General features: G+C 37.2%; 1 protein-coding gene across 27 annotated transcripts in view; it reads left to right on the plus strand.

Annotated features, from left to right (window-relative positions):
• LOC127633274 (transcription factor 7-like 2) overlaps positions 1 to 6061 on the plus strand; it is a 100882-nt gene extending 94821 nt beyond the window's left edge. For 12 of the 27 annotated variants that reach the window (XM_052112262.1, XM_052112237.1, XM_052112246.1 and 9 more), the window contains one exon: positions 4954 to 6061. In XM_052112262.1, the coding sequence (XP_051968222.1) occupies positions 4954 to 5389 (436 nt within the window). In that variant the 3' untranslated portion in view covers positions 5390 to 6061. Of the gene's footprint in view, positions 1 to 148; positions 222 to 2396; positions 2459 to 4953 lie in introns of those variants that run through there. The other 15 variants (XM_052112238.1, XM_052112245.1, XM_052112242.1 and 12 more) reach the window with 6 other exon arrangements.
• The last annotated feature ends 18294 nt before the right edge of the window (positions 6062 to 24355 follow it).

Below are 24355 nucleotides of genomic sequence, written 5' to 3' on the forward strand. Positions count from 1 at the left end.
GGGCCGATCCATGGTAAGTTATTTGGGAGGCATGGTACCAATGTCCATAGCTGAATCCTTTGCTCTAGCCCCATGTCTTTTTGTGTCCAATGACATGTGCGTTTTGTTCTTTCTTTGTTGTGTTTTTATGTTCCTCTATGGATAACAGATGCAAATACCCCTAAGAAGTGTCGTGCCTTGTTCGGGCTTGACCAGCTGGGTTTATGGTGCAAACCCTGCAGGTATATTCCCAGCCCCACTCTTGGGGAGAACGTATAGATAATGATGATGATTATCAGATTACAAAAATCAGTTTCCCTTCTCTCGACACTTTCTCTGGATTGTTTTCCTCCAATTTTCCAAGTTTCTATGTTTACAAAGACTTCCTGCTTACTTGTATTGCTTTCTGACTTATAATAACACTTCTTGTAGAGAGAGGAACAGGGATCCATGAGCAGAAAATTATGTAACAAAACGTATTACTTCCAGTCAAGCATACACTTTTTCAATTAAAGATTTTGTATTTATATAAAATAAATATTGTGTGTGTGTTTGTATATATATATATATATACACAGTTGAAGTCAGAAGTTTACGTATTATTAGGTTGAAGTCGTTAAAACTCATTTTTTAACCACTCCACAGACTTCATATTAGCAAACTTTAAGTCGTTTAGGACGTTTACTTTGTGCATGACACAAGTCATTTTTCCAACAATTGTTTACAGACAGATTGTCTCACTTTTACACTATATCACAATTTCAGTGGGTCAGAAGTTTACATACACTAAGTTAACTGTGCCTTTAAGCAGCTTGGAAAATTCCAGAAGATGATATCAAGCCTTTAGACAATTAGCCAATTAGCTTCTGATAGGAGGTGTACTGAATTGGAGGTGTACCTGTGGATGTATTTTAAGGCCTACCTTCAAACTCAGTGCCTCTTTGCTTGACATCATGGGAAAATCAAAAGAACCTCAGAAAAAATTGTGGACCTCAACAAGTCTGGTTTATCCTTGGATGCAATTTCCAAATGCCTGAAGGTACAATGTTCATCTGTACAAACATTAGTATGCAAGTTTAAACACCATGGGACCACGCAGCCATAATACCACTCAGGAAGGAGATGCATTCTGTCTCCTGGAGATGAATGTAGTTTGATGCAAAAAGTGGAAATCAATCCCAGAACAACAGCAATGGACCTTGTGAAGATCCTGGAGGAAACAGGTAGACGTGCATCCACAGTAAAACAAATCCTATATCAGCATAAACCGAAAGGCTGCTCAGCCAGGAAGAAGCCACTTCTCCAAAACAGCCATAAAAAAACAGACTACAGTTTGCAAGTACACATGGGTACACAGATCCTCTGTCCTCTGGTCTAATGTAACAAAAATGTAACTGTTTGGCCATAATGACCATCGTTATGTTTGGAGGAAAAAGGGGGAGGCTTGCAAGCCGAAGAACACCATCCCAACAGTGAAGCATGGGGGTGACAGCATCATGTTGTGGGGGTGCTTTGCTGCAGGAGGTGTGCTTTTGCTGCTAAATAGATGGCATCATGAGGAAGGAAAATTATGTGGATATATTGAAGCAACATCTCAAGACATCAGTATGGAAGTTAAAGCTTGGTCACAAATAGGTCTTCCAAATGAACAATGACCCCAATTATAACTCCAAAGTTGTGGCAAAATGGCTTAAGGACAACAAAGTCAAGGTATTGGAGTAGTCATCACAAAGCCTTGACCTTAGTCGGATAGAACATTAGTGGGCAGAACAGAAAAAGTTTGTGAGAGCAAAGAGGCCTACAAATCTGACTCAATTACACCAATTCTGTCTGGAGGAATCGGCCAAAATTTCAGCAACTTATTGTGAGAAGCTTGTGGAAGGCTACCCAAAACGTCTGACCCAAGTTAATCAATTTAAAGGCAATGCTACCAAATACTAACAAAGAGTATGTAAACTTCTGATCCACTGAGAATGTGATGAAAGATATAAAAGCTGAAATAAATCATTCTCTCTACTATTATTCTGACATTTCACAGTCTTAAAATAAAGTAGTGATCCTAACTGACCTAAGACAGGGAATATTTGCTATGATTAAATGTTACTGAGTGTAAATATATTTGTCTAAGGTGTATGCAAACTTCTGACTTCCACTTTGTGTGTGTGTGTGTGTGTGTGTGATATATATATATATTCTTTTATCTCAAGTATACGTCATAGTATTACTATTTAACAGTCCAAGGAACTTACCTGCTTTTGTGTACTGTTCGTTCCTGGTCACTTCTATAAGATTTGTGTGATGTAGCCACTTGTTGTATGAAGGATAGGGTTGGGGTGATGTCATCTCATCACACCTCTCTCTTTTTTTTCTCCCCTTCTTCTTCCTTCTCCACTTCTCTCTTATAACCCTATATTCAGTCCCAACCTCTTGTCTTTCTGTTCTAATACAAGCAGTCTTTGAATTGGGAATATGTTGATGGTAGGTATTTGTTTCTGCTAAGTAATACCCTTTTCTGTGTCATGCTGTGCACTCTTTCCTCACCCTTCCCTCATCGCGGACATCAGACATTGCACTGTTTTGTTGTGATAGTCCACTGTTTGTTTATGCCTGGTCCATATCTACTTGGCCCACTGTGTCCCCTTGTTTCCACTGGTTTCATTATCCATAGTAGTCTAGAAATAAATCTTTTTGTGGTTTTCTGAAATTCACAACAAAAGACATTTATTGCCACATGAAGTTATAGAAGAAAAAAAAACATTGTAGTTTCATAGTTCCTTAAAATTCTGATGGTTAAAAGTTAAGAGAAGATGCACAGAAGTAACTATAACTACAACATAACAATATGTTCTTGAGTAGAATAAAGAAGTTTAAATATATTTGATTTGATTTGCTCACATTGCTTTTGACCGATTTAATAAGAGAGAGAAAAAAAAGGGTTCAAGCTGTCGTTCTTACATTGTGATTTAAACCATGCATTACGTTGCAATTCCTAAAGAAAATTACTGGCAAGCCAGCCAGTGTTGTTTACTTGCATTTAGTGCTCAAGTACTGTTTATTATGGAGTTTTTAAGGTAGTGTTTTTGAGCGGGAGTTTCTCTCATCAGCACCTCTTCTCATGTAGAGCAACAGCCTGTGCATTTTTTGGCTGTGAAACGGTGGTAATTGCATCTTGATTTAGGGAGCTAGAAGGTTAAAAGACCCCACTCAGCTCTGCTTCCTGAAAGATGCATCTGGTAAAATTCCCTTGGAGTCCTATAAATCAATAAAGAACATAGGGAGATACTTAGAATCAATATGGCTCTTAAAAAATGGATATTAACTTATTTGCCGCTGTTTGACAGGCAGTTAGCACCTTGGCAGACAGAACTGCCCCTCAATCCACTACCAACCAATCCATTACCAACCTTTGCACAAAGTATTTTTAATGTATTTATTTTTGTAGCTATACCACCCTGTAAAACACGGAGTACAATAGCAGAAAGATGAAATACATATCAAGCTAACACATCTCCAAGCCTCATCTTCTCTATTCACCCATCTTTGACCCTGAAGTGCCATTTCTTCTCTGTACTTAAGTCTATTCTGTTCAGACCCCTACAGTAGACTATATATATCTTAAGTTCTGTATGCCCACTGTACAGAGTTGACAAGATTCTCCTCTTTTTTTGATTCCGGTCATTTTTTCTTCATCATAGTCTTAACCTACCTCCTTGCCTGTCTCTCTGGATGTCTCTTTCTCCCTGTCTCTCTGCCTCTCTCACTCGCACTTTGGTCTGAAACCAACACGCATAAGAGCAGGCAGGGGTATAACTTAAGAAACAATCCTTACCTGGATTCTATTTTCTTACAAAACCACAACAAAAAAAATATATATATATATATATATATATATATATATATATATATATATATATATATATATATATATATATATATATATATGTTTGTGGTTAATTTACCAAGTTCCAACTCCTGCAACTCTATAGCTCCCCCTGTCTTTGATTTAATTGCCTTTATTCCTTTCTGTGTATTTGTTGCTCTCTTTCTTTTCTCTTTTGGAGTTAGCCTTGGCTGCATCACTGAGCTTGCCCTTTAGGCAGGATAAAGACAGTTTTTGGGGAGGAATGGGGAGGTTGGTCAGGTCAGGTAGGGCAAGGTACATTGAGTTTTTTTCTCTTTCTTTCTTTCACTCTGTCTCATTCTCTACCCCTTCCTCACGGCGTGCTGGCTTGGCGCTGGTGTGGTTTTGCCGATGTAGCTGGCTGGAATGGCTGGCCGTAGGCGTAGCAGACGAGGGAGGGTCCTGACCCGAGCAGAAATGCAAACATGGCAACGCGACCTCTGTGCAGAGCACTCACACACATGTCTTAGGGGCAAGCTGAGAGTAGCGCTTCCTCTGTAACCTCTTACCCCAGCATCTGAACTTCCCCTCAAGGAATGCAAAGAAAAAGACAGGAAAAAAGAAGGGAGAAAGAGTTGTGAAATAATTCAAGCTGATGTGTAAACCGGATGGATCCCCTCGTGGTTTGCGAAAACCGGGATGGAGTTCTTTGTTTGGAGTTCTGAAGGGAAACAAAGAGAGATGTAGGCCTCACCTCTTTGAACATGTCCTACGGTGACATCGGGTTTAGATATTCTTCATCTCCCTCTTCATCCTCCTCCTCTCTTTGGCACCTGCCTGTCTGTCTGTTCATCTTCTGTACTGTCTTCTGCATGTACTGTACAGTTATGTGACACTTTGTAAGAGCGAGACTGCTCTGATCCTATTTTGTCCTTTGGGCTTTGTTGTTCAGCTCTAGCGTCCATTTTCATGCAGAGTCTAAAGTTGGTCCAAGAAAAGTTGATATTGAGATCAGCATGGGTGTCCTAAACTTAGTCATGTGATGTTCAGGTGCATTTAAATGGACGTTAAAGCTCTGGTGTGCAAACCGAAATAGAGAGAGGTTAAACAAGATGTTTTTTTATATGTTTTAGGAGAAAAAAGAAGTGCATTCGCTACATTCAAGGTGAAGGCAGCTGTGCCAGTCCTCCCTCTTCGGACGGAAGCTTACTAGAGTCCCCCCCATCCTCCCCCTCCGTGGTCTCTCCCTCCCCATCCTCGAATGAGTCCAAACCACAGACTGAACAAATGCAACCTCTCTCACTGACTATGAAACCACCCCCCCTGCTCTCGTCCTCCCAACACCAACACCTCTCCATGGCTCCGCCTCCACCTTCAGTTCTGTTGGACAACTCCGGGACTGGTAAAACATCCGGCCCGGCACACAACGGCTCGTTGGATCCCTCAGACATGTCGTCATCTCGACCCACAGGCTCCGCCTCCTCCAGGCTCACATCGGCATGTCATTCCCATTCTCTACTGTCCAGCCCAACACAACCCCTTTCGCTCGTAACCAAGTCAATAGACTAGCTTCGTTTTTTTTTTTTAAACCTGCTTTCTTTGTCGTGTGTCTTCAGTCTCTTTTTTTTATATGTGTTTCAATTCAATTGTTTTTCTGTGTGATATGGCTTTGAAAATTTGTTCATTTTTTATCAAAGTTCATTGGTCAATATTTGACCTGTCATTATCTAAAATAAATGAAATTATTATGATTAAATATTGATAATAAAATACACTAAGTTGTAGAGTATAGCTTTGTGAATCTGCCAAATTTTTTATGAATTTTTATTTTGTTTTTTGCTTTCTTTTCAACTGTACAACAGAAAATTCATAATTGTTATGTAATTTTGCATAGACATGTTTAAAGACATATATACAAAGTAGGTGTGGATTCAGAAAGCCCTTTTCTCATAGAGTTGGTTCTCCTTCATTATTTGTATTAAATACGAGCTTGTGAACCAGTCAATTTACAACTGTCCAAAACTCAGTGGGCACGAGGACCGTGGAAACACCTCTCCAAATGAGGAACAACTTTTAATTGTGATGTCACTTGTTCTTGTTTAAATCTACAGAAATATGCGGGGATTACTGTGTTAATATACTTTGTTCCATTGCGTTGTCTGTATATTTTTCTTTTGTCATTGTTTACCAGGGGAGGGAGTTTGACTTGGTTTGGGGTGGGTGGACTCGATTAGAGGGATGTTTTGTGGTAGGGTGGGGCGGGTTTGGGATATTCAATACAAATTGTCACAACGCTAGGACCAGTAGTATTTATTGCTTTAGAGATTGCTTGTTGTATCTTGTATGTTGTCCCATTTTTTAAACCTTTTGTTTTTCTTAATACATTGTATAAATATCATTTTTCTTGATGTAAGCAACATTATCTATCTATCTATCTATCTATATATATATATATATATATATATATATATATATATATATATATATATATATATATATGATAAATTTTTACAAGGAGGTTTTGAAGTAAATTTATTTTTATTGTTTTGACATGATTTTTATTTTATTTTATTATTATTATTATTATTTTTAAAAACCAGGATTCCACCCAAACTACAGTGTAGATTCTCAAAACAAAAAAATCTTAAAAAAAACAAAAACAAAAAAATGAACAGACGTATGCACAACTTTATTTCTAGAAACATATCTATAAGCCATTTTACAATAGGTGAAAAGGAAACTTGAAATGGGGACAGTGGGTTCTATGTCTTCAGTAGTTCAATTTCGTCTGCAGCTTTTTTTTTTTTTTTTTCTAATGCACAGTCATCTCTGCCGGACTGTAGATTCATGTACAGATTTCCCGTGCCAAAATTTTAGATAATTTCCTTTCCAACTCTTATGACGCTGTAAGTTCTTTTGTTGTCAAATGTTTTTTATTTTTACTTTTCTTTTTCAACCATAATTTGCTGTGACGTTACATAGATCGCTATGTATGTAGTATAAATGTTGCTATAACAAATGTGTTTGGTAGCAGATTGTCAAATAATAAAATTTAAACTTAATAAAAGACGGATGTCATACTGTATAAACCCTCAATGGCCAAATTATGTATATTAGGAGGTTCGTAAAAAACTATGAAATACTACAAAAAAACACAAACTGCCACTTTTAAGTACACTACTACATATAGGTAGATAGACAAAATAGGCATGTTGATGTTGCAAGAAGCTGTAAAAAAATAAATAAAAAAAATCTACAAGAGAATCATCCATTCGGTGCCATTGTATCTGACATGACGCAACTGTAACCCGTCGATTTCTTCTCTGGTTTATTAAGATGCTAACGATGAATAGTTTGAATGTTTCCTTAACGGCTGTGATGTTCCTGTTCCTATTTTATGCTCTTATCTTTTTATTTTTGTTTTATTTTTTTGTTTATTTTTGTTTTTATTTTGTTTTGTTTTTCATTATTTGAAATGGTTCCAAAAACCATGTTTTTGTAATGAATAAATGTTAATGCTGTACAGTCTCTGTAGCATGCAGTTCTGTATTAATAAACGCAAGTTAGTATGTGAGCTAGCCTTCTCTGTCTTCTATCTCTATATTTTTTATATGATTACGACAGTCCTATTTTATACATATTCCACGAGTGGCTCTTTGCAGTAAATATCCAGGGTGCATCCTGGTTTCTCAAGAGGTGTAATCTAAAATGTATGTAGTCTGCATTTGTTAAGGGCAGCCGTAATAATGATGAATGGAGATAAAACTGTGCCAAATCGACCTATAATTAGTAGACCCCTATGTTGGGGGCAACATAAATCTATCACACACCACTGTGCAGCTGGTTTACATTTAGCGTGGAAATCCACAACAAGTATTCCCTTGGCAGGATCTGTTATTTTAACTAGGCAAAGTAATTCAGTTATTCAGTTCTGGATCTAAAAGTGATCAAGAGTACCTATTTTGAATTGAGATACAAACTATTCTCAAGATTTTAGATTTTTCTAACTTTCCCCCACAGTTTTATCATCTGTTTAAATGATTAGCTTAACATGAAACCCATAACCTTTTATTGTTGGCTAGTTAAATAAATGTACTAGTTAAGTAAATGTACAAGTTAAGCTCAACTTTATTTTTATTTTTCCTTAAAAAATTAAATGAATCTATTGTAAGTGCTGTAACCCAGGATCAATTAGCCTATAATTCAAACTTTTTCCAGTTTATATGCACTGAACTGTTAAACCAAAAAATAAATGAACATTATATTTATTCTGGGATAGTTATGTATCAAGCTCCTAACTATAATTTTATCCATTGAAAACAGCCTTTCATTCGAGACAAGCAATGTTTAATTTCTTTCGAGGAGATTCTGAAACATCTCTTCAGTCTGGATAGAAATAAACAAGCTTCATAAGACCTCAGTCTATGCAGACCACTCTTCTGTTCAAAGCTTCTACAAAGCTTTGCCTCACAAGAATATCAACAATCCTTCGGCATTGTTCCCAAAGGTCAACAGATCAACTCAACAGTCTCTGTGTGCCTATTCACCATGCTAAGGGCGATACAAACACAGTTGTTGTTTTTTTTTAGGTCTTTATCAAAAAAGAGATTTATTGCATTTGAAGTTTGCATCCAAATAAAGTATGCATAAACACAATGTTCAACTATTGCACATTGAAAATCTGCAAATTTAAAATAATTATTCTAACATGAAGGACAAAAGTGCAAAGGAAGGACTATGGACTTTGCTAGATGGAATACATTTTTGGAATGTATTTGTTTTCTGAAATCCTATTAAAAGTCTTTTTGACTTTTGAACCAAGGGAAAAATAAGAAGTTACAATTTAGTTAAGTTCCTTTGGGGTTTTTTTCTCTCGACTATTCCAAGAGGAATTACCCCCAGCACTCAGAATTATTCATGTATTGTATCCATATTTTATATGCTGTAGTATTTCGATAGTTCGGTAGTAATATAGTTTTACAAACATTTTTGTTGTCTAGTGTTGGCTACCACTAAATAATATTTAGTTAAGGCTTGAAACCATGTATATCTTTCCATTTCACAATTTGTTTTATTGTAAAAGGAATTAATTTATATAGGCTTACTCATAGATTTTGAAATTCATATTGAGGCTTTAAAAACGAACGCTTTTAAATTATGTATTTTGCATCTACAGTATGTTTATGTTGAGTTTATGGTTTGCCAGCACAGTCCCTACCCACCCTTTTCTCTTAAGCTTCAGCATCATCTTCTTTTCACAGTGATATTGTTTATTTGGATTCCCTCTTGACCTTGGAAGGACCATCAATTCACCTTTTAATTCCATTATTACCATTTAGACCATTTCCTTTCATTTCATAGGAACTCTTTGAGTGTGCTGCATTTTGTCTAAATTAGACTCAGAGTCTTTCTCTCCCCTTTACATGTGAATGACAGTGATGGACTGAAGATCTATTGAAGAGAAGGTCAAGCAGATGAGTTTACTTACTCTTTTTCAAAGAAGCAAAATTGCCTGACAGACGAAAGAGGTCAAAAGGGTTTAGAATGGATAAGAGATATATTTATGCTGTTAATGTAGCATATTCTCGTAAACCATGTTATCTCATGAATACAAATCTATATTTTAGATATAGATATTTATACACTTATATTAGCATTTCTTCTGTTACTGTAGCAACACGTACCCTCATTAGGGCCCAAGCACTGTAAGAGCGGAGGCCCAATTGTTTTCCTAAGGATTAATGTTGACAATCTTCTTTTCAAGGTTTCAGGGGATTTGGGTCCCTTAACATGCTCAAAATTTGCACACACATCAGAATCGTCGGCCATTAGAGCTTGTAAAAAGTTCACTGGGGGCTCTCTACTGACCCCTTGAAAATTGGATTTTTGGGAGGCTCTGTTGCACATTCCTTTTCACCTACAGTCACCAAACTTTGTACACATATAGATCTCATCAAGCTGGACAACTTTCACCCTCATAGTCATATGCTCTGCCCAACAGGAAGCCCTTTTGCATTGTTTGAAAAATGCATGCTCTGGAATTTGAAATACTCCTCCTAGGGGATTTATGTGCAACATCATGCCAAGACATTGAAAATGCTAAATTGCAAAACAGATTTTTGATATTTCAAACGGTGTTGCCATGGCGAGGCGATAAATTAATGGCAGAAAATGAAAAAGAGGAAGTGCTTATATCTTCGGCATGCATTGTGCGATTTAGGTCAAAATTACATTTATGTTTGGTATTGTGGGCTGATCACCTGGATATGACTATTGTGGGGCACGATCATAGTGCCACCAATTGGCAGCAGGAAATGTGGAACTTTTTACAGAATTTGGAATAGCACTCTTATTTTAATCTGAACTGCTTCAAAAAAGTTTATAATAATATCAAGACAGTACATATTTAAAATTATGAAGGGATTTTCGTTATCTTAAGTACTGTTGACATCAATGCTTTAAACACTATTATTCCTTTTTATGTATATTCATATGTTTGAGTTACTTGGCATGCTTGAATTTTTATGATCTTTTGCACACACATCAGAATTTTTAAAAAATGTCATGGTCTTATGGTTATATGGGTTTTATTTCAACAAAGTTATTACATTGCAAAATTTTAAAACGGACAAAATGACTGCCTTGGTAGTTCTAGTGTTAAGTGGGTGGTCCTTACCCATACTATCTGTTGGGGTGTGCTTTCACCCTCTGTTCGGACCACGCCCACTCCAGTGGCTCCATCTCATGAAGGATACCAACGGGCAGATCACCCATTGGTATCTAGCTCTACAGCCTTTAAAGTTTGCAGATGACTGTAGCAGATTTACTCTCCATAAATTGGGGAGTAAGTAAGTGACAGGCCGGATGGTCCCCGGCCAGGGTGGTGCAATGGGGGTATGTGGAGATGGGGGTGTGGCTGAACAATGTCTGTAGAGTGCAAGGCCTTGAGAGGAAAAACAGTAAGGATTGACAGCTGTGGGAAATTATCTCTTAACAGCTGTTCTGTGTTGCAGTGAGAACTGAAGATGGATGAAAGAGGCAATCCTGATTGCAGAAGGGAGAGAGAGATGCACGCAGCCTAGTTCTTGTTTGCGTGCATTTGTTATGCTGAAAAGCAAAGCTTTATGTGTTTAGACTGAAAAGTGTGTGAATAAAAGATCAACATGGATTGTTTATCCGGCTCCCGCTTACTCCTTCAAAGAGAGAACTAGTGAATTGTCACAATTACATTTTTACTCCATTAATGGTTAGGTTTAGGTTTGGGTTGGGGCACAGTTTATAAAATATTCATTCTTCTACACTGTTTTACAGCCTGTACAGCTGAAAACAACTTGCTTCACAACTCGCTTTTGGCACCCCTACTGGACCTAAAAACCTGTTGGTTTTTGGGCCAGGTTTGAGTCAGTTTTCAAGTATTACTTTGCAACTTGTGAAAAAATAAATCAGCCTACTTAAATTGTTTTGCGCACATGCTCTTTCTCACATACACACATGTATGGACGAGTCACTGCCGTGGAGGTGAGTGGGATCAACTCAATAGGAACTCAGCACCACGCTCACAAGGGGGGTTGACAGCAGCATGGAGCAAGAGTTGAGAGCAGCCACGAGCATCAAAAAGTTGATAAATGCTCAAGTTTATTCAGATGAGGAGCAGAAAATGCTGGGCATCAGTGAATCACTATGACCTGAAAGCAGTGACGTCTGTTATAAGCGCTTCAACATATGACGATTGTGCTGAAGTTTCTGCTTGGTTCAGTTTTAATCACATGATTATGTTCAGTTGTCACTTTCAAGTTAAAAAATAGCAGAAAATGTATCTCAAGACACCAGCGTTTGATTCATTCTAGCTTGTTTTTAGCACATCAATAATATATATGTACCAAAGTAATTTTTTTTAAATCTCATTATTCATTTGAACTGCATAATAAGGACTTTAATAGTATAATTTTCTGTTACAGCATAATTTTCTCTAAAGATGCTTTGAAATTATGCTTGTTGTGAAGAGCGCTATAAAAATAAATAGGGATGTCCTATACAATGTTTAAATTTTTTATTTATATCAACAGTTTTATTATCAAAATGGTGTTTGATTAAATTAATTAATTAAAACTTTAATCAACATAATATTGTATTATTGTTTATCTAATAAATTGCTTACATAACGAACCTCACAGCACAATCCAGAATACAACATTGGACTTATATTTTGTTAAATTAAGTGCTGCATACAGAGCATCACAGATGTTAGATACTGCTTAAGGATAATACAATTACTACTGATTTATTGTTATTATTATTAGTAGTAGTAGTAGTATTACATAACTTTACAGTAGTGATATATTTCTGTCATACTTGTTTCCTATAAATGTAACTTTATTTTTGATGGAGCTTTTATTTTAAAATGTTTCTGTGTTGCTTTGACATGGTAGCTCTGAGGGCAGATTTCCATTGGTAAAGCCGGTTGCTATGTGACTCAAAGCGATTATTAAACCACAAAAGGCTGCTATTTATTCAAATAAGTATATACTCTGTATGTGCCTCATGCTACAACATGAATTTGCACTCTGTTTACTGTCATCTGCTACAAACAGAGTGCACAATGCTCATGACGGTGTTTTCCCTGTATGAGCCAAGGAGGAGCTTTAAAAGGTATGAGCAGCCGGCGTCAGCACAACACTGTCTCCACACATTCACAAGTTACCCATTTGAATTAGATGCAAAGTATATATTTATCTCATTAAATCGCAGCTTTTGTGGTTAAATAAACTCATTAGGACATAACGTGATTTTATTTTGTGGGCTGAATGTTTATGTAATGACATTCATATACCAGATGGTATCGGTTTTTGTATCAGAGCATTTTTACGAGTACCAGTACCAGTACATGAGCGCGGTATCAGACCTGATACCAGTATCAGTATTGGGACTTCCATACAAATAAATATGACTTGACTATATTTTGTGGGATTAGAAATTAGAAAGATGTTATGGAGTGGTCTGCTGTTTTCCTCTGTGGCAGGTATGACATGGAGGTGTTTGTTAATAAATCATGACCAGGTCAAGGGGGAAGAACATCAAACACAGGAGGAGGAATAAAGAGGGGAAATAAAAAAGAGGAAAAGGAGAGAAATAGGAAGAGGTGATCATAATGAGTGGCTTCCTACTGTCACTTCATCCAGTTGTCGCCTCAAGCTGTCAGTACGTCATGGGAGACATAATACTTTTTAAGCTTGGGGGGAAAAAAGTTGAGTGTATATGTGTTTGAGAGAGGAGACAGAGACAGGGCCGGAATCCCACAGAGGCACTGTGTACTTTGGTAATGAGATGAGTGTTGCTGGTGGCCCGAATCTGGTGGATGACAGGACGGCTTTGGGTGGAGGAGCAGATGAGAAATGGACTGACAGCAGAATGGTAATTCTGAGCTGAGGGGTTTGTGATGGTGCCTTCTCTGTTGCACTGATTATGCGTCATACTTTACAATCAAATGCAAAACATCTCAACAAGGGAAATACGCTGAAATGTGAAGTCATTTTAAACTTGATTCTTACACATTACATACCTCTGACATTTATTACGACAAAAACTTACAATTTACGTTTATATGATTATGTACATGATCTGTCTTTCTTTCAATGCATATCTTTTAGAGACATGTGATTAATGCCACTTTTCTCCTACTGTAGGCTATATTTTATATGCCAATAGTAAAGGGATAATTCACCCAAAAATGCTAATTATGTCATAATTTTCTTAACCTTATGTCATTTGTTCCACACCTGTATGCATTTATTTCTTCTGTAAATCTCAAAAGGAGGACTTTGGAAGAATTTACTGGTATTTCTTTCCCATGTAATAACATTGCATTGAATTTGAATATTTTCAGCAAATCATTTGATAGTCTGAATGATTCAACCTGGATTCATAGAAACATGTTACTATACCTCCATTTTTCCAAAATAATTTTTTTGGTAGATCTTTCTATGTATTGTGGCAGTTTTCTGAACCTTGTAATGTCATTTTGCAAAAATGCAGCTGCAGTCATGTCATTTTCATGAGATAAGGCTGGAATGATTCATTCACAACCCAGGCTGATCTGGTTCTGGAGTTCAACTAACTAACTCAATGATCTGGTTGCAGAGGCAACGCTAGAGAGGGGCTAGCTAGCATGAGCTTCAGCCTCCCCAAGAAAGTCCATAGCACCCCCGCAGCACCCAGAGCAAATGCTTGTAACAGCCAGCAGATTATCATCTGTGTGAAGATTGTTTGCAGAAGTATTTTCCCTGACAATATTTTTGCAATCATGTTGTGTGTTCCGTATTTCTTTCGCCTGTTTACAATCAGAACTAGTGATGCCCGATTTATGAATGAATTACTAATTGAGTCGATTCCTTCAAAGAACAAATCAGACGGTTCAGCAAAAGTGTCAAAATTGTTCAAACAGCTTACACACTGTATCGTTTGGAGCGATTTTCACTCCGTAAAAATAGAAATGAAATAAATACAACAGAAAACAATCAAGTGGAATATTTACTGTCATGATACACAGAGCAGATGAGGAGGTAAACGTAACTGTTGAAACTTTATTAAGCGCACTCCAACTGCATGTCTCACACCAACTCTCAGTAATGATGGAGCAGCCCCATAACCTAGCAGCCTGGACCCTGCTTTATAACAACCAGAGCCCTTACCAAGGCAAGCATGCAAAGTTAGCAAAAAAAGCATAACGCAGCGGTCCCATAGACATTCTTATGTCGGTTCGCTGGTGAGGAGATACAAGAATAATAAACTGCTTTTGTGAGGAAACAACACATAACTTAGTGAACTGGCCACCTGTCCACTAATCTTCAACATGTTTTCACTTGACAATTCTTTGTTTTCACTTGACAATTCTTTATTAAGTTCAACACCTGCGTGTGCAGCTTTTGAACAACTCAAGGTAAAGCCATTTTCCCAACCAAACAGGTATCAAAAATGATCATTGCATTTGTACAATGTAAATACCATGGTGTGCATCAATGCACCGTAGTATTACCATCTGATACCTTCACAAAACCTTGATCCTGCCACTGCAGGCTATTTTTTTTTATTTTAAAGGTTTTGAGAAACCTTTTAACTAGTGCTGGATGTGCTGTGTGAATAAGTCTTTTCTCAATGCTTTGTAGCCTGTAGTTACATTAATTGCTACACAAGATATATACTTGTGAAAAGGTAAAAATGCTGCTCCTAAAGTCAACAGAATAAAATGCTTTAGAGACGTTTTTGATAAAAGTTTCTCCTGGGGGAGCATGTCTCCAGACTCCCAATAAGGGTACACTGTTTTGCTGTACCTGTGCTTCAGACAGTACTGTAAAAAGTTGAATACACCCCTGACAGTGTATTTTCGGTTTTATTGAGGCTGCAGCGTAGAGATTTCACTTCTGTTATCACCACATGCAAACTGATATTAATAAAATCGCTTGGCCATGCCGTTTTTTTGCACATATTTAGTGACCAAAGCTCAGCTCCCCCTGTCAATGATTTAGCACCTCTTCAGCACCAGCAATAAAAATGTGCTAGTGCCGCCCCTGTCTGGTTGCAGCGGTTCTTGAGGTTTCAACTCACTGGAAGGGAAGATTATCAGTGAACAACAATTACAATTTTGATCAGATGACTTGAAAAAACAAGGAATGGAGTGCTTGAGTCATATGGTCTACTTTAGCATCCTTTCACTCCAGTCCCCATGTAAGAAAGTCATGGGTTTGGAAAGACATGAGGGTAGTAAATGAAGACAGCATTAGCACTGTTCTTTTAATTTTCAACGACATGCCTTTAGTCCTAATAAAAACACTCCTTCATATTTCCCACCATACAAATATGATAATATATTTGTGAGGAAAAGGAGTTACAGATAGACACACACATTCAATCACTGGATATCTAAACAAAGGGTTATGCTAAGGTAAACTGTGTATAGAAGCAATAAATTGATTCTTGAATAGTTCGAGGAAGGGGAGACAGGTGTATAGGAGGTGGCATGTGCTGCTTGATATGCTGGGAGTTTTTGAAAAGGCTGTGAGTGTGTGTGACTGCAGTGTCCCAGCTAAAGTCCTAATGATGGCAGTATGTTGTGAGCTAACTACCCTCACTGTGCTACGAGCCCTCGGGCTAATGCCACATCTCTCCGTCAAGGCCTTCCTTCATCCTGATTTACTCAACCTTTCCGAAGACACACACACAGAGAGAAGACCAATAATTCATATTATGTTGAGCTGAAAGTGTGCAATAGAGCCTCATTAGACAGGTATTGTAGAGAAATTACATTCTTAGCCTCCGCTGCTTGGTCAGGATTTTTAAAAGGGGTGCCTTTAAACAAAATATCCCTCTATTTATATATATATATATATAAATATATATGAATAGCTGATTTGATTCTTGTGTGAGACAGAACACCCAAGGTTGTATAAACACATCAAAAGTGCATCATTGTGAGCACTGATGTCATGCTGAGGTAAGTCCCACCAACTTCTTGATTTGAGTGAGTGGAATCTAAACATGGATTAAGTCCACTGTTTCAACAGAAGATAATGTTTTTGAATTAAGCAAAAAAAAAAAAAAAAAACACCATAGCAGTTTTCTTAACACAGTGAAAAGGATGGAAGTGATGCAATCTATGTGTAACATTACCCTCCACTGTGAAACACAGGGGTACTGACATTGTAAGGATAATAAAGCAAAGGCCACACACACTGCAGCAAAATGTTTTTCACTCTTTTACTGAGTGCTTAATTGCATTCAGTACACATAGATTTTAGTTATTTACTGCACATGAGTGACAAGCTGTGGCTGTAATCTGATTACAAAGTAAATAGTTACATAAATCTTATTACTTTTAAAGGGATAGTTCACCCAAAAATGAAAATTCCCTCATTATTTACTCAGTCTCATGATATCCCATGTGTGTATGACTTTCTTTCTTCAGCAGAACACATTTGTAAGAAAAATAGAAAAATGTCTCAGCTCAGTAGGTCCTTAAAATGCAAGTAGATGGTGATTTCTCTCCACAAATCTCAGACAGTCAGCATAAACCGCACCCTTACGACTCCAGCTGCTAAATTAAAGTCTTCTAAAGCGACACGATCGCTATTGTTGCGATATCAATATTTAAGTACTTTTTAAAAATTGAAGTCACGCTTCTGTTCCGCAGCGGTATGCGCGTGAGATGTAATCGCATTGGCATTTCAAACACGCTAGAACTGACGCACATGCATCATAGCTGGAAGAGTAGCGCTGTTTACAAGTGAGCAGGAGGAACGCTGTACAGAAGCTTGGTTGGTTTTGGTTTAGATCTGTATTTATCTGTTTCTTTACTCACAATGGTGCATTTATGTGCTTATTCTGGATGTCTCAACAGAGTAGAGAACACAAGATTATGTTTGTAGCAGTACAATACATCACACAAAAAGACCGCTTGATCTCCACCCTCTCGTGAAGCTTAACGGAAGTGTTTGATTATAGTTCAAAAGAACTTAAACATTGATCTTTTTCGCACAAAAAGTGTTCGTTTCTCTTTAGAAGTCATTCATTTAACTGCTGGAGTCATAACAATGACATTTTGCTGACTGTCTGTGATTTTTGGAGCTTCAAAAGAGAAATCTCCATTCACTTGCATTTTAAGGACCTACTGAAATCTGTGTAGGTCTGTGTACTTTTGCTCGAAGGCTCGAAGGGTGGAGCCGTAGAAGGAGCCTTGAGAGGCTTGAGGCTGAAAGCTGTGGAATGCTCGGGGCTGAGAGCCATGGAAGAGAGTACAGGCAAAGACTGGGGAACGACCTCCATGTTCGTGAGCTCAGATAAAGACTGCGGAATGACCTCCATGGTCATGAGTACTGACAGAGACTGGGGAACTGAGGATTAGTTTTGTCATTATGTTTTCGATTAAGTAATCAGTAACCTGATTCGTAATTAGTCATTTGTAGTGAATTAAAATGTTTGAGTAACTTAATCAACACTGGTGACAAGCATATTCTACCAGCAAATTAACTTCCAAACACTCAGGTAGTGACAACCGTATTTATATAAAATCTGTGTAGGGTGTACAGAACTGAACTGAACAACTAGTTGTTAATGACATATATAAAAGCATCTCCAAGTGCATTACAATCAAATAACAGAGAGAGATACGTGTTCTGACTCACAATTTTTTACACAATTCTGCCTCTCTCCACCATTGCTGTGGCCTACCAGTCAATAGTTGAAAATTCAGGAGCAACATGTTAACACAGGAACTCGACACACTGCTACCAAATGTTCTTGTAGCATGACACAACCCCATTCTGCCGAACTACTGACAAGCAGCATCTCCTATCAGACATCTTTGCATCAATTCAAATGTGTTTACCTTTTCCTTTGGTGCTACTAATAGCATGTTGCACAAGTAGCCTTAGAGACACTGGTTCTGGTTCCATGAAAACCAGGAAGTAATTGCGTACACATAATTAATGGTAACTTATTAAATGGTAAACTTATTAGTGCACTTATATAGCACTTTTTTTAACCTTAGAGGTTACCAAAGCGATTTACACTGTGTCCCATTCACAGGGTTCAACAACTCTTCCAGCTTCAGCCACTGGCATGAGCTCAGACCTATTTCAGCAGCAGACTGACACAAAAAACAATAATTTTGGGGATTCACTCACACATTTAAATGCAGTTGTCACTTCCAAAACTGCAGTGTGTTGCTACCTGTACATGTCCACCAACTTGATATTCATCCTTTTCACCATAGCTCAAAGGCATAACAATCATTGGATGAAACATTTGAAAATAACTTGAAAAGATTTTTTACACAGAATGTGAACATGATTCGACACATCCAATCAGTACAAACACTCTCCCTCGTGCATCATTTGCTGATAGGTTTGTTTGTTGTAATGAAGATGCTGTCACTGGAATCCTAAACGTACATATTGAGTTTGATCTCTCACTTAGTCCGCATTGATTTTCCTCTAAGCACCATGGTCCAGTGCCCTGCTTCAAATGAAGAGGCGAAAATAAGTCTCTTTGATTTTATCTGCAAAATTAAAGAAGATTGAGGTAGGGGGGGGCGCCAGTGCTCCGGGTCGAGAGAGCATACCACCGCCTCTCTTTGAAGTGTTCCTTATTTATCTGTGTGTCAACAAAGAGTGAAACAGAGGAGTTGTGAGAGTTAGGAGAATGACAATCATGCATTTCAAACCTGCTCAGCTTAGAGCAAGCCCACCAGGCATGTGGCTAGGTGATTTCAGACCCGCGGGCAAGAAGAGTGATTTTACAACTAATTTGACTTTTTCAGGGCATGCAGAAAGACAGGCAGAAAAGTTTTAGAGGGGAAAATTGAGGGCTTGCATGTATCTTCAGAATCTTGAGTCACATACATTTGCTTCGTATAATTAAATATTTGCTTACTCAAGAGCTCTGACCACAGTTATGGTTTTTCAGGCCATATGTGCACAAAAACCAAGATGCTTCCTCAATTTACACAGAGAGCCACCAAACATAATCAGACTTTCCAACATATTCCCTATTGTATTTCCTTTAATAGCAATGCACTAGGTATAGAAGAATTGCCAGGCTTATATAATGAAAACCATATGGACTATACCATTAAACCATATGGACTATACCACTAACCATATGGTTAGGACTGCGCATCATAAAAGGTCAAGAAGTTCCTGGCATACTGTTAACTGGTAGGTATGTTTAAAGAGGCACAGATATATATTTTAAAAGGGTTTTCTTAATTACTGTATAGGCTGGCTTTAAGAAGACAAGTCAAAGATGATCCTAGGGTCTCAGTGATCAAATTAAAGATGAAGTTAGTCATTTCTGCACCACAAGTAGCACCAAACTGAACTGCTAAACTTATTTTCTATTATTTTAGAATTATTTTATAATAACTGCATTATTTGTCCACTCTGTTCTTTATATGTTCTCTTATATAAACATGCGCTAAATGGATATATTTGACCGTCGCTGTTTTGTCAGCATCTAGTGCAGTAGTGCCACATTTTCAGGTGCCGTCTCAAGTTAAAAAAAAGCGTAAACTGTTAAAAACACATCTCAAGACACCTATTTGCTCTATTTGTGCTGGTCTAGCTTTTTTATTGCAAGGACAAATTTGCCGTGACTGGCCCCTTACTGCTGCTAGCTAACCAAAAAAAGAGATACATTTGTTGATCCTTCTTTTAATGCAATCGTTATGGACCAATTAACTAATTGCCAAATCTAGGCTCTTCAAGATGTAATATTGTGCTCTCTGGTGTTTTCAAAATCTAATATATATATATATATATATATATATATTAGATATATATAGAACATATATATCTAATATAATTATATACCTTATATATATATAGAACACAGACAAATATTTGAAGTACCATTCCAATTTTGAGAATTTGTTAGTTTGATGTTAAAGGGGTCCTATTATGCTAAATAATTTTTTATTTGTACATAAATGTGAGTTAGCAGTGTGTATACACAACCACCCTACAATGATAAAAGTCCACCCACTCCTCTTCCTTATATTTATATTAATCAAAAACAGTGTGTCAAAATGAATGGTTTTTGTTTCTGCTCTAACATGACATCACGTTAGAGCAGGCCTTGCCCACGACTGGACTTATTTGGATTTAAAGAGACACACACAAAAACAGCATGTTTTTGATTACACCCAAAAAGAGGCATTACAACATGGTAAAATAAATGGTCCGTGGGGTATTTTGAGCTGAAACTTCACAGACACATTCTGGGGACACCTGAGACTTATTATATATGTATTTTATTGTTATTATATACTTATTTTTCACTTTCAGATAACTTGTTGACATTTTCAACTTTTGGCACCATGTTACTTTCATGCAGTATGGCTCGACAGATGCTGAGAGGCAATTAGAATGTTCAGGACACAGTGAGTGTGGAATCAGACAGAGAGCGGCAGAGCAAAGATATTACTGCTGACGGCTCCTGTGTTGCTCTGTGAAAGCGATCACACCCTGTTACAATGTGTAGGAGGACTTTTGTCACCACAGTGAATCAAGGGAGGGAAGAAACATGGCAGAGGCTGGCTAGAGCCACTCTAGTGAGATCAAGTACTAGCTAATGAGGAATTGTTAGAACCCAAAATTAAAGTCAGGGATGTCTGTTTATACGAGGCCCCCTGACTGAGAGAATTACAGTTTCTGATCCAGTCTGAATAAACGAAAAACAAGCAAACGGTGTTCTGTGAGTCAGCAGCAGACCTCCGCTATTCAAAACAATTCTACAGCTAGCTAATCAGACAAAAAAGGAGGACGACATATTCTGTTACAGGGCACAAAGCTGAGTCCAGGTTGGTGGAGGAGTTCAGTTGGCTTACATAAAGACTAGGCAGCTCAGCAGGAGATTGTGAGGGAAGAAACCTTAGGGGTTAACAAGTGCATGCCCTTCACCATAATAACATGAAAAATATTGTCAAACTGAAGAGGGCTTTTGGAAATTAATTTAGCCCTTCAACAGCTTCTTTACCAACAGTACAAGTCAATAAAATATTCCCTGGAGTCATGTATCTTTATTTTACATCTGTCAGTCATTTGTAGAGGGTGAAGAGGAATGGGCCCTTTTGACCACTTACAGGCCTTAATGGGCCCCCCAGGACAACCCGCTCACTCCCCTCTCTCTCTCTCTCTCTCTCTCTCTCTCTCTATCTCTCTCTCTCAAGCTCAGATTGATGACAAAGATGTGAAATTATCAGATTTTCAGATATATTGTCAATCAAGTGAGAAACTTTAATGTTTTTCTGAACAATGCTGATGCATGTTGCAAACACGTCTTCTTGCTCTCTCTCTCTTCCCCAGATCAGCAGCAGTGCGTGACTGTAGTGTTGCCAGGGTTTCATGCCATATTGGGCTCATTTGAAAACACAATCGTCAGTTAAAAAACAACAGGTCTGAAGAAAGGCACTAAAGAATAGAAATGCAATGTCTTATTCATGTACAATGATTCCTGTATTTAAAATCTGGCAAGCAGCACATCTTAACAATCAGCGTGCAGTCAGCTGTGCAGCAATATCAATACAGACGGCAACATTATTTTCACAAACGTAACATTCGCGCGCATGATACGTTGTTTCCCGGGATTGTTGACGGACAGCTCTTGATAAGTCACGTCCACATAAAAAAATGGCAGGACTGTTGAGAAATAGCAGTTATTAATGACAATAACAGACTACTATAAAAAGGTAAAAAATAAATATAGAGAAAGTAGGCCCACTGCAAAGACTGAAAGAGGGAAACGACGACAGAAAAACCTAATGTAAAATTACTGTCAAATTTGTGGCTAACAGACGTGTTGACTTGTTCAGTGTGACACATATTGTAACATACAAGCATATTCATATTATTCTAACTTTTAAAAAACATCTCATACGAAATGAGATAAACACAATAAATAAATAAATAGGAAAAAAAACTAAATTATATATAAAGTATGAGTAAAAGAATCAAATGCAGCCAAAATAAAAGTATTGGTAATAAAAGAGGTCAAAAACTAAATTAATAATTCGCCCTAAATATGGAAATATGCAAGCAAGCCCAGATACAAATTATGAATATACATTGTTGTCACATGACCTCACTACTTTATGGCATGCAGTTATCATCTCGAAAATAAATACGGTTTATTTGCATTTCTTATCTAATTTTGTTTCAATATGTATTATTCTTTGTCAGACCAATCAAATAATGGGCTAAGAAAAATATTAAAATGTTGTAGATGAAATGTAGTTGACCACAAACTGCCTTCTGCTTGTCTGTTCCATAAAGAAAAAAACAATAGTTTCCAACTCCACATCTTATTTAAAGAAACAAGCTATTCAGATTCACTTAGATGAGTTAAAAGTGGATGTAGCACTTCAGATAAGATAATTATGACATATCACGCTTAATTCCCCCAACTGTGCCTTGCCTTTATAAAAATGTATTCTAAAAGTATAATTGTATTCTGAATATGTTACTTTTTGTTTGACGTATTCAGAATACTTAACTGAATACATTTAACAGAGAGTATTCAGTATTAGGCCCAGAATACTTTCTTAATGTAAACCGCCCAACCCTGGGCATGTATGTCATGCCCCATTCGATCCTAATTTAAATTTAGAATCTAGGTTTTGAACTATGTGTTTGCAACCAACAGGCCAAAACACTACTAGACAAAAGAAGCACCAGACTCTATTACAATGCATTAAATATGATGTATTTTTAAAGGTTTCACTATCAGATCTCCTTCCATAGCTAATAGGAAGATTTCTTATTTCCCAAAGCAATTCATCAGAACCCACTGAAACTCTCCCAAACTCAGCAGAGCAATTATCTCTACCACTGTGAGGCAAGATTTAGTAACCCTTATGCAATTCGGCTCAACCAAAGAACACAAGACAACATTATAACAATAATGCCACAACAACCAGAAACAAAACTTTGTCTCTGATTATTTGTTCATTGCTGTCATCAATCGACCAATAATAAGAGTAAATTGTTTTTTTTAAATCAAGTACAAAACAATATACATAAAGTTTATATGTATCTCTTTCTCTAGACAGGTAGTAAATCAACCATATGGTTTAAAAGTACATATTGACAATCATAGCATCTAAACCCAAGACCAAAATCAAGATCAATTGCATTGTATGACACTCACTCACTCATCCAGCTAAACATATCAGACATTATTTTATGTTTATTTTATTATTTAACTGTTCCACTGGGAGCACGAACCTCATTTTGGGAGCAGATCTGTAAGGTCTCCAGTGAAGGCCTGTAAGGGCGTTCTTCATGGGCATACTCCATAATTTCACACAATAGGGAGACCTTACTTATATTTTTGTGTGACAGGTTTTGAACAAAATATATTGTCAAATAATTCATAATATGGGGTGGTTGACACAGATACGCTCTCAATATTCAAATGCAACGTGGCTCATATACCCGGCCACCTCGAAAGTATCTTCTCCATCAATCAGTGGCTGTCCTCATCACTTTGCCCCAAAAATGAATATAAGACACTGAATGGATGACTGCCACAATTCACAACAAGATTCATCTCCCATAAGACATTCACACAAAAGCAGAGAAAATATGTATTTTAAACATTTATCCAATATATTTTATTGTCAAAAATACTGACTAGATGTATACTGTATAATATATGCTATGTAGTAAAAATCTGTCTGCTGCTAGAGATTCCTCTATACCTTTAAAAACAAATCAGATATCAAGCAGAAAACAATGCATGTAGATTCCAGTCAGCTTCCAGTGTGCAGTGCTTTGATGATTATATAGGGAGCGATTTAGTTTTGTCTGGTGAAAAACACAATATTACTGTTGGTTGTTTACAGTTGCTGAGCATCATCGCAACTTGACTCACGTTTATATAGAGTTTAATTGATGTATAATCACACCGTCACAGATGTGCAATTGCATATATTGACTATTTTACAATGGCTTTAAATGTGGCTTGTCAAATCATATTCTATACAGT

This window comes from Xyrauchen texanus, chromosome 40 (genome assembly GCF_025860055.1).
Source record: "Xyrauchen texanus isolate HMW12.3.18 chromosome 40, RBS_HiC_50CHRs, whole genome shotgun sequence".
NCBI classification, from domain to species: Eukaryota; Metazoa; Chordata; class Actinopteri; order Cypriniformes; family Catostomidae; genus Xyrauchen; species Xyrauchen texanus.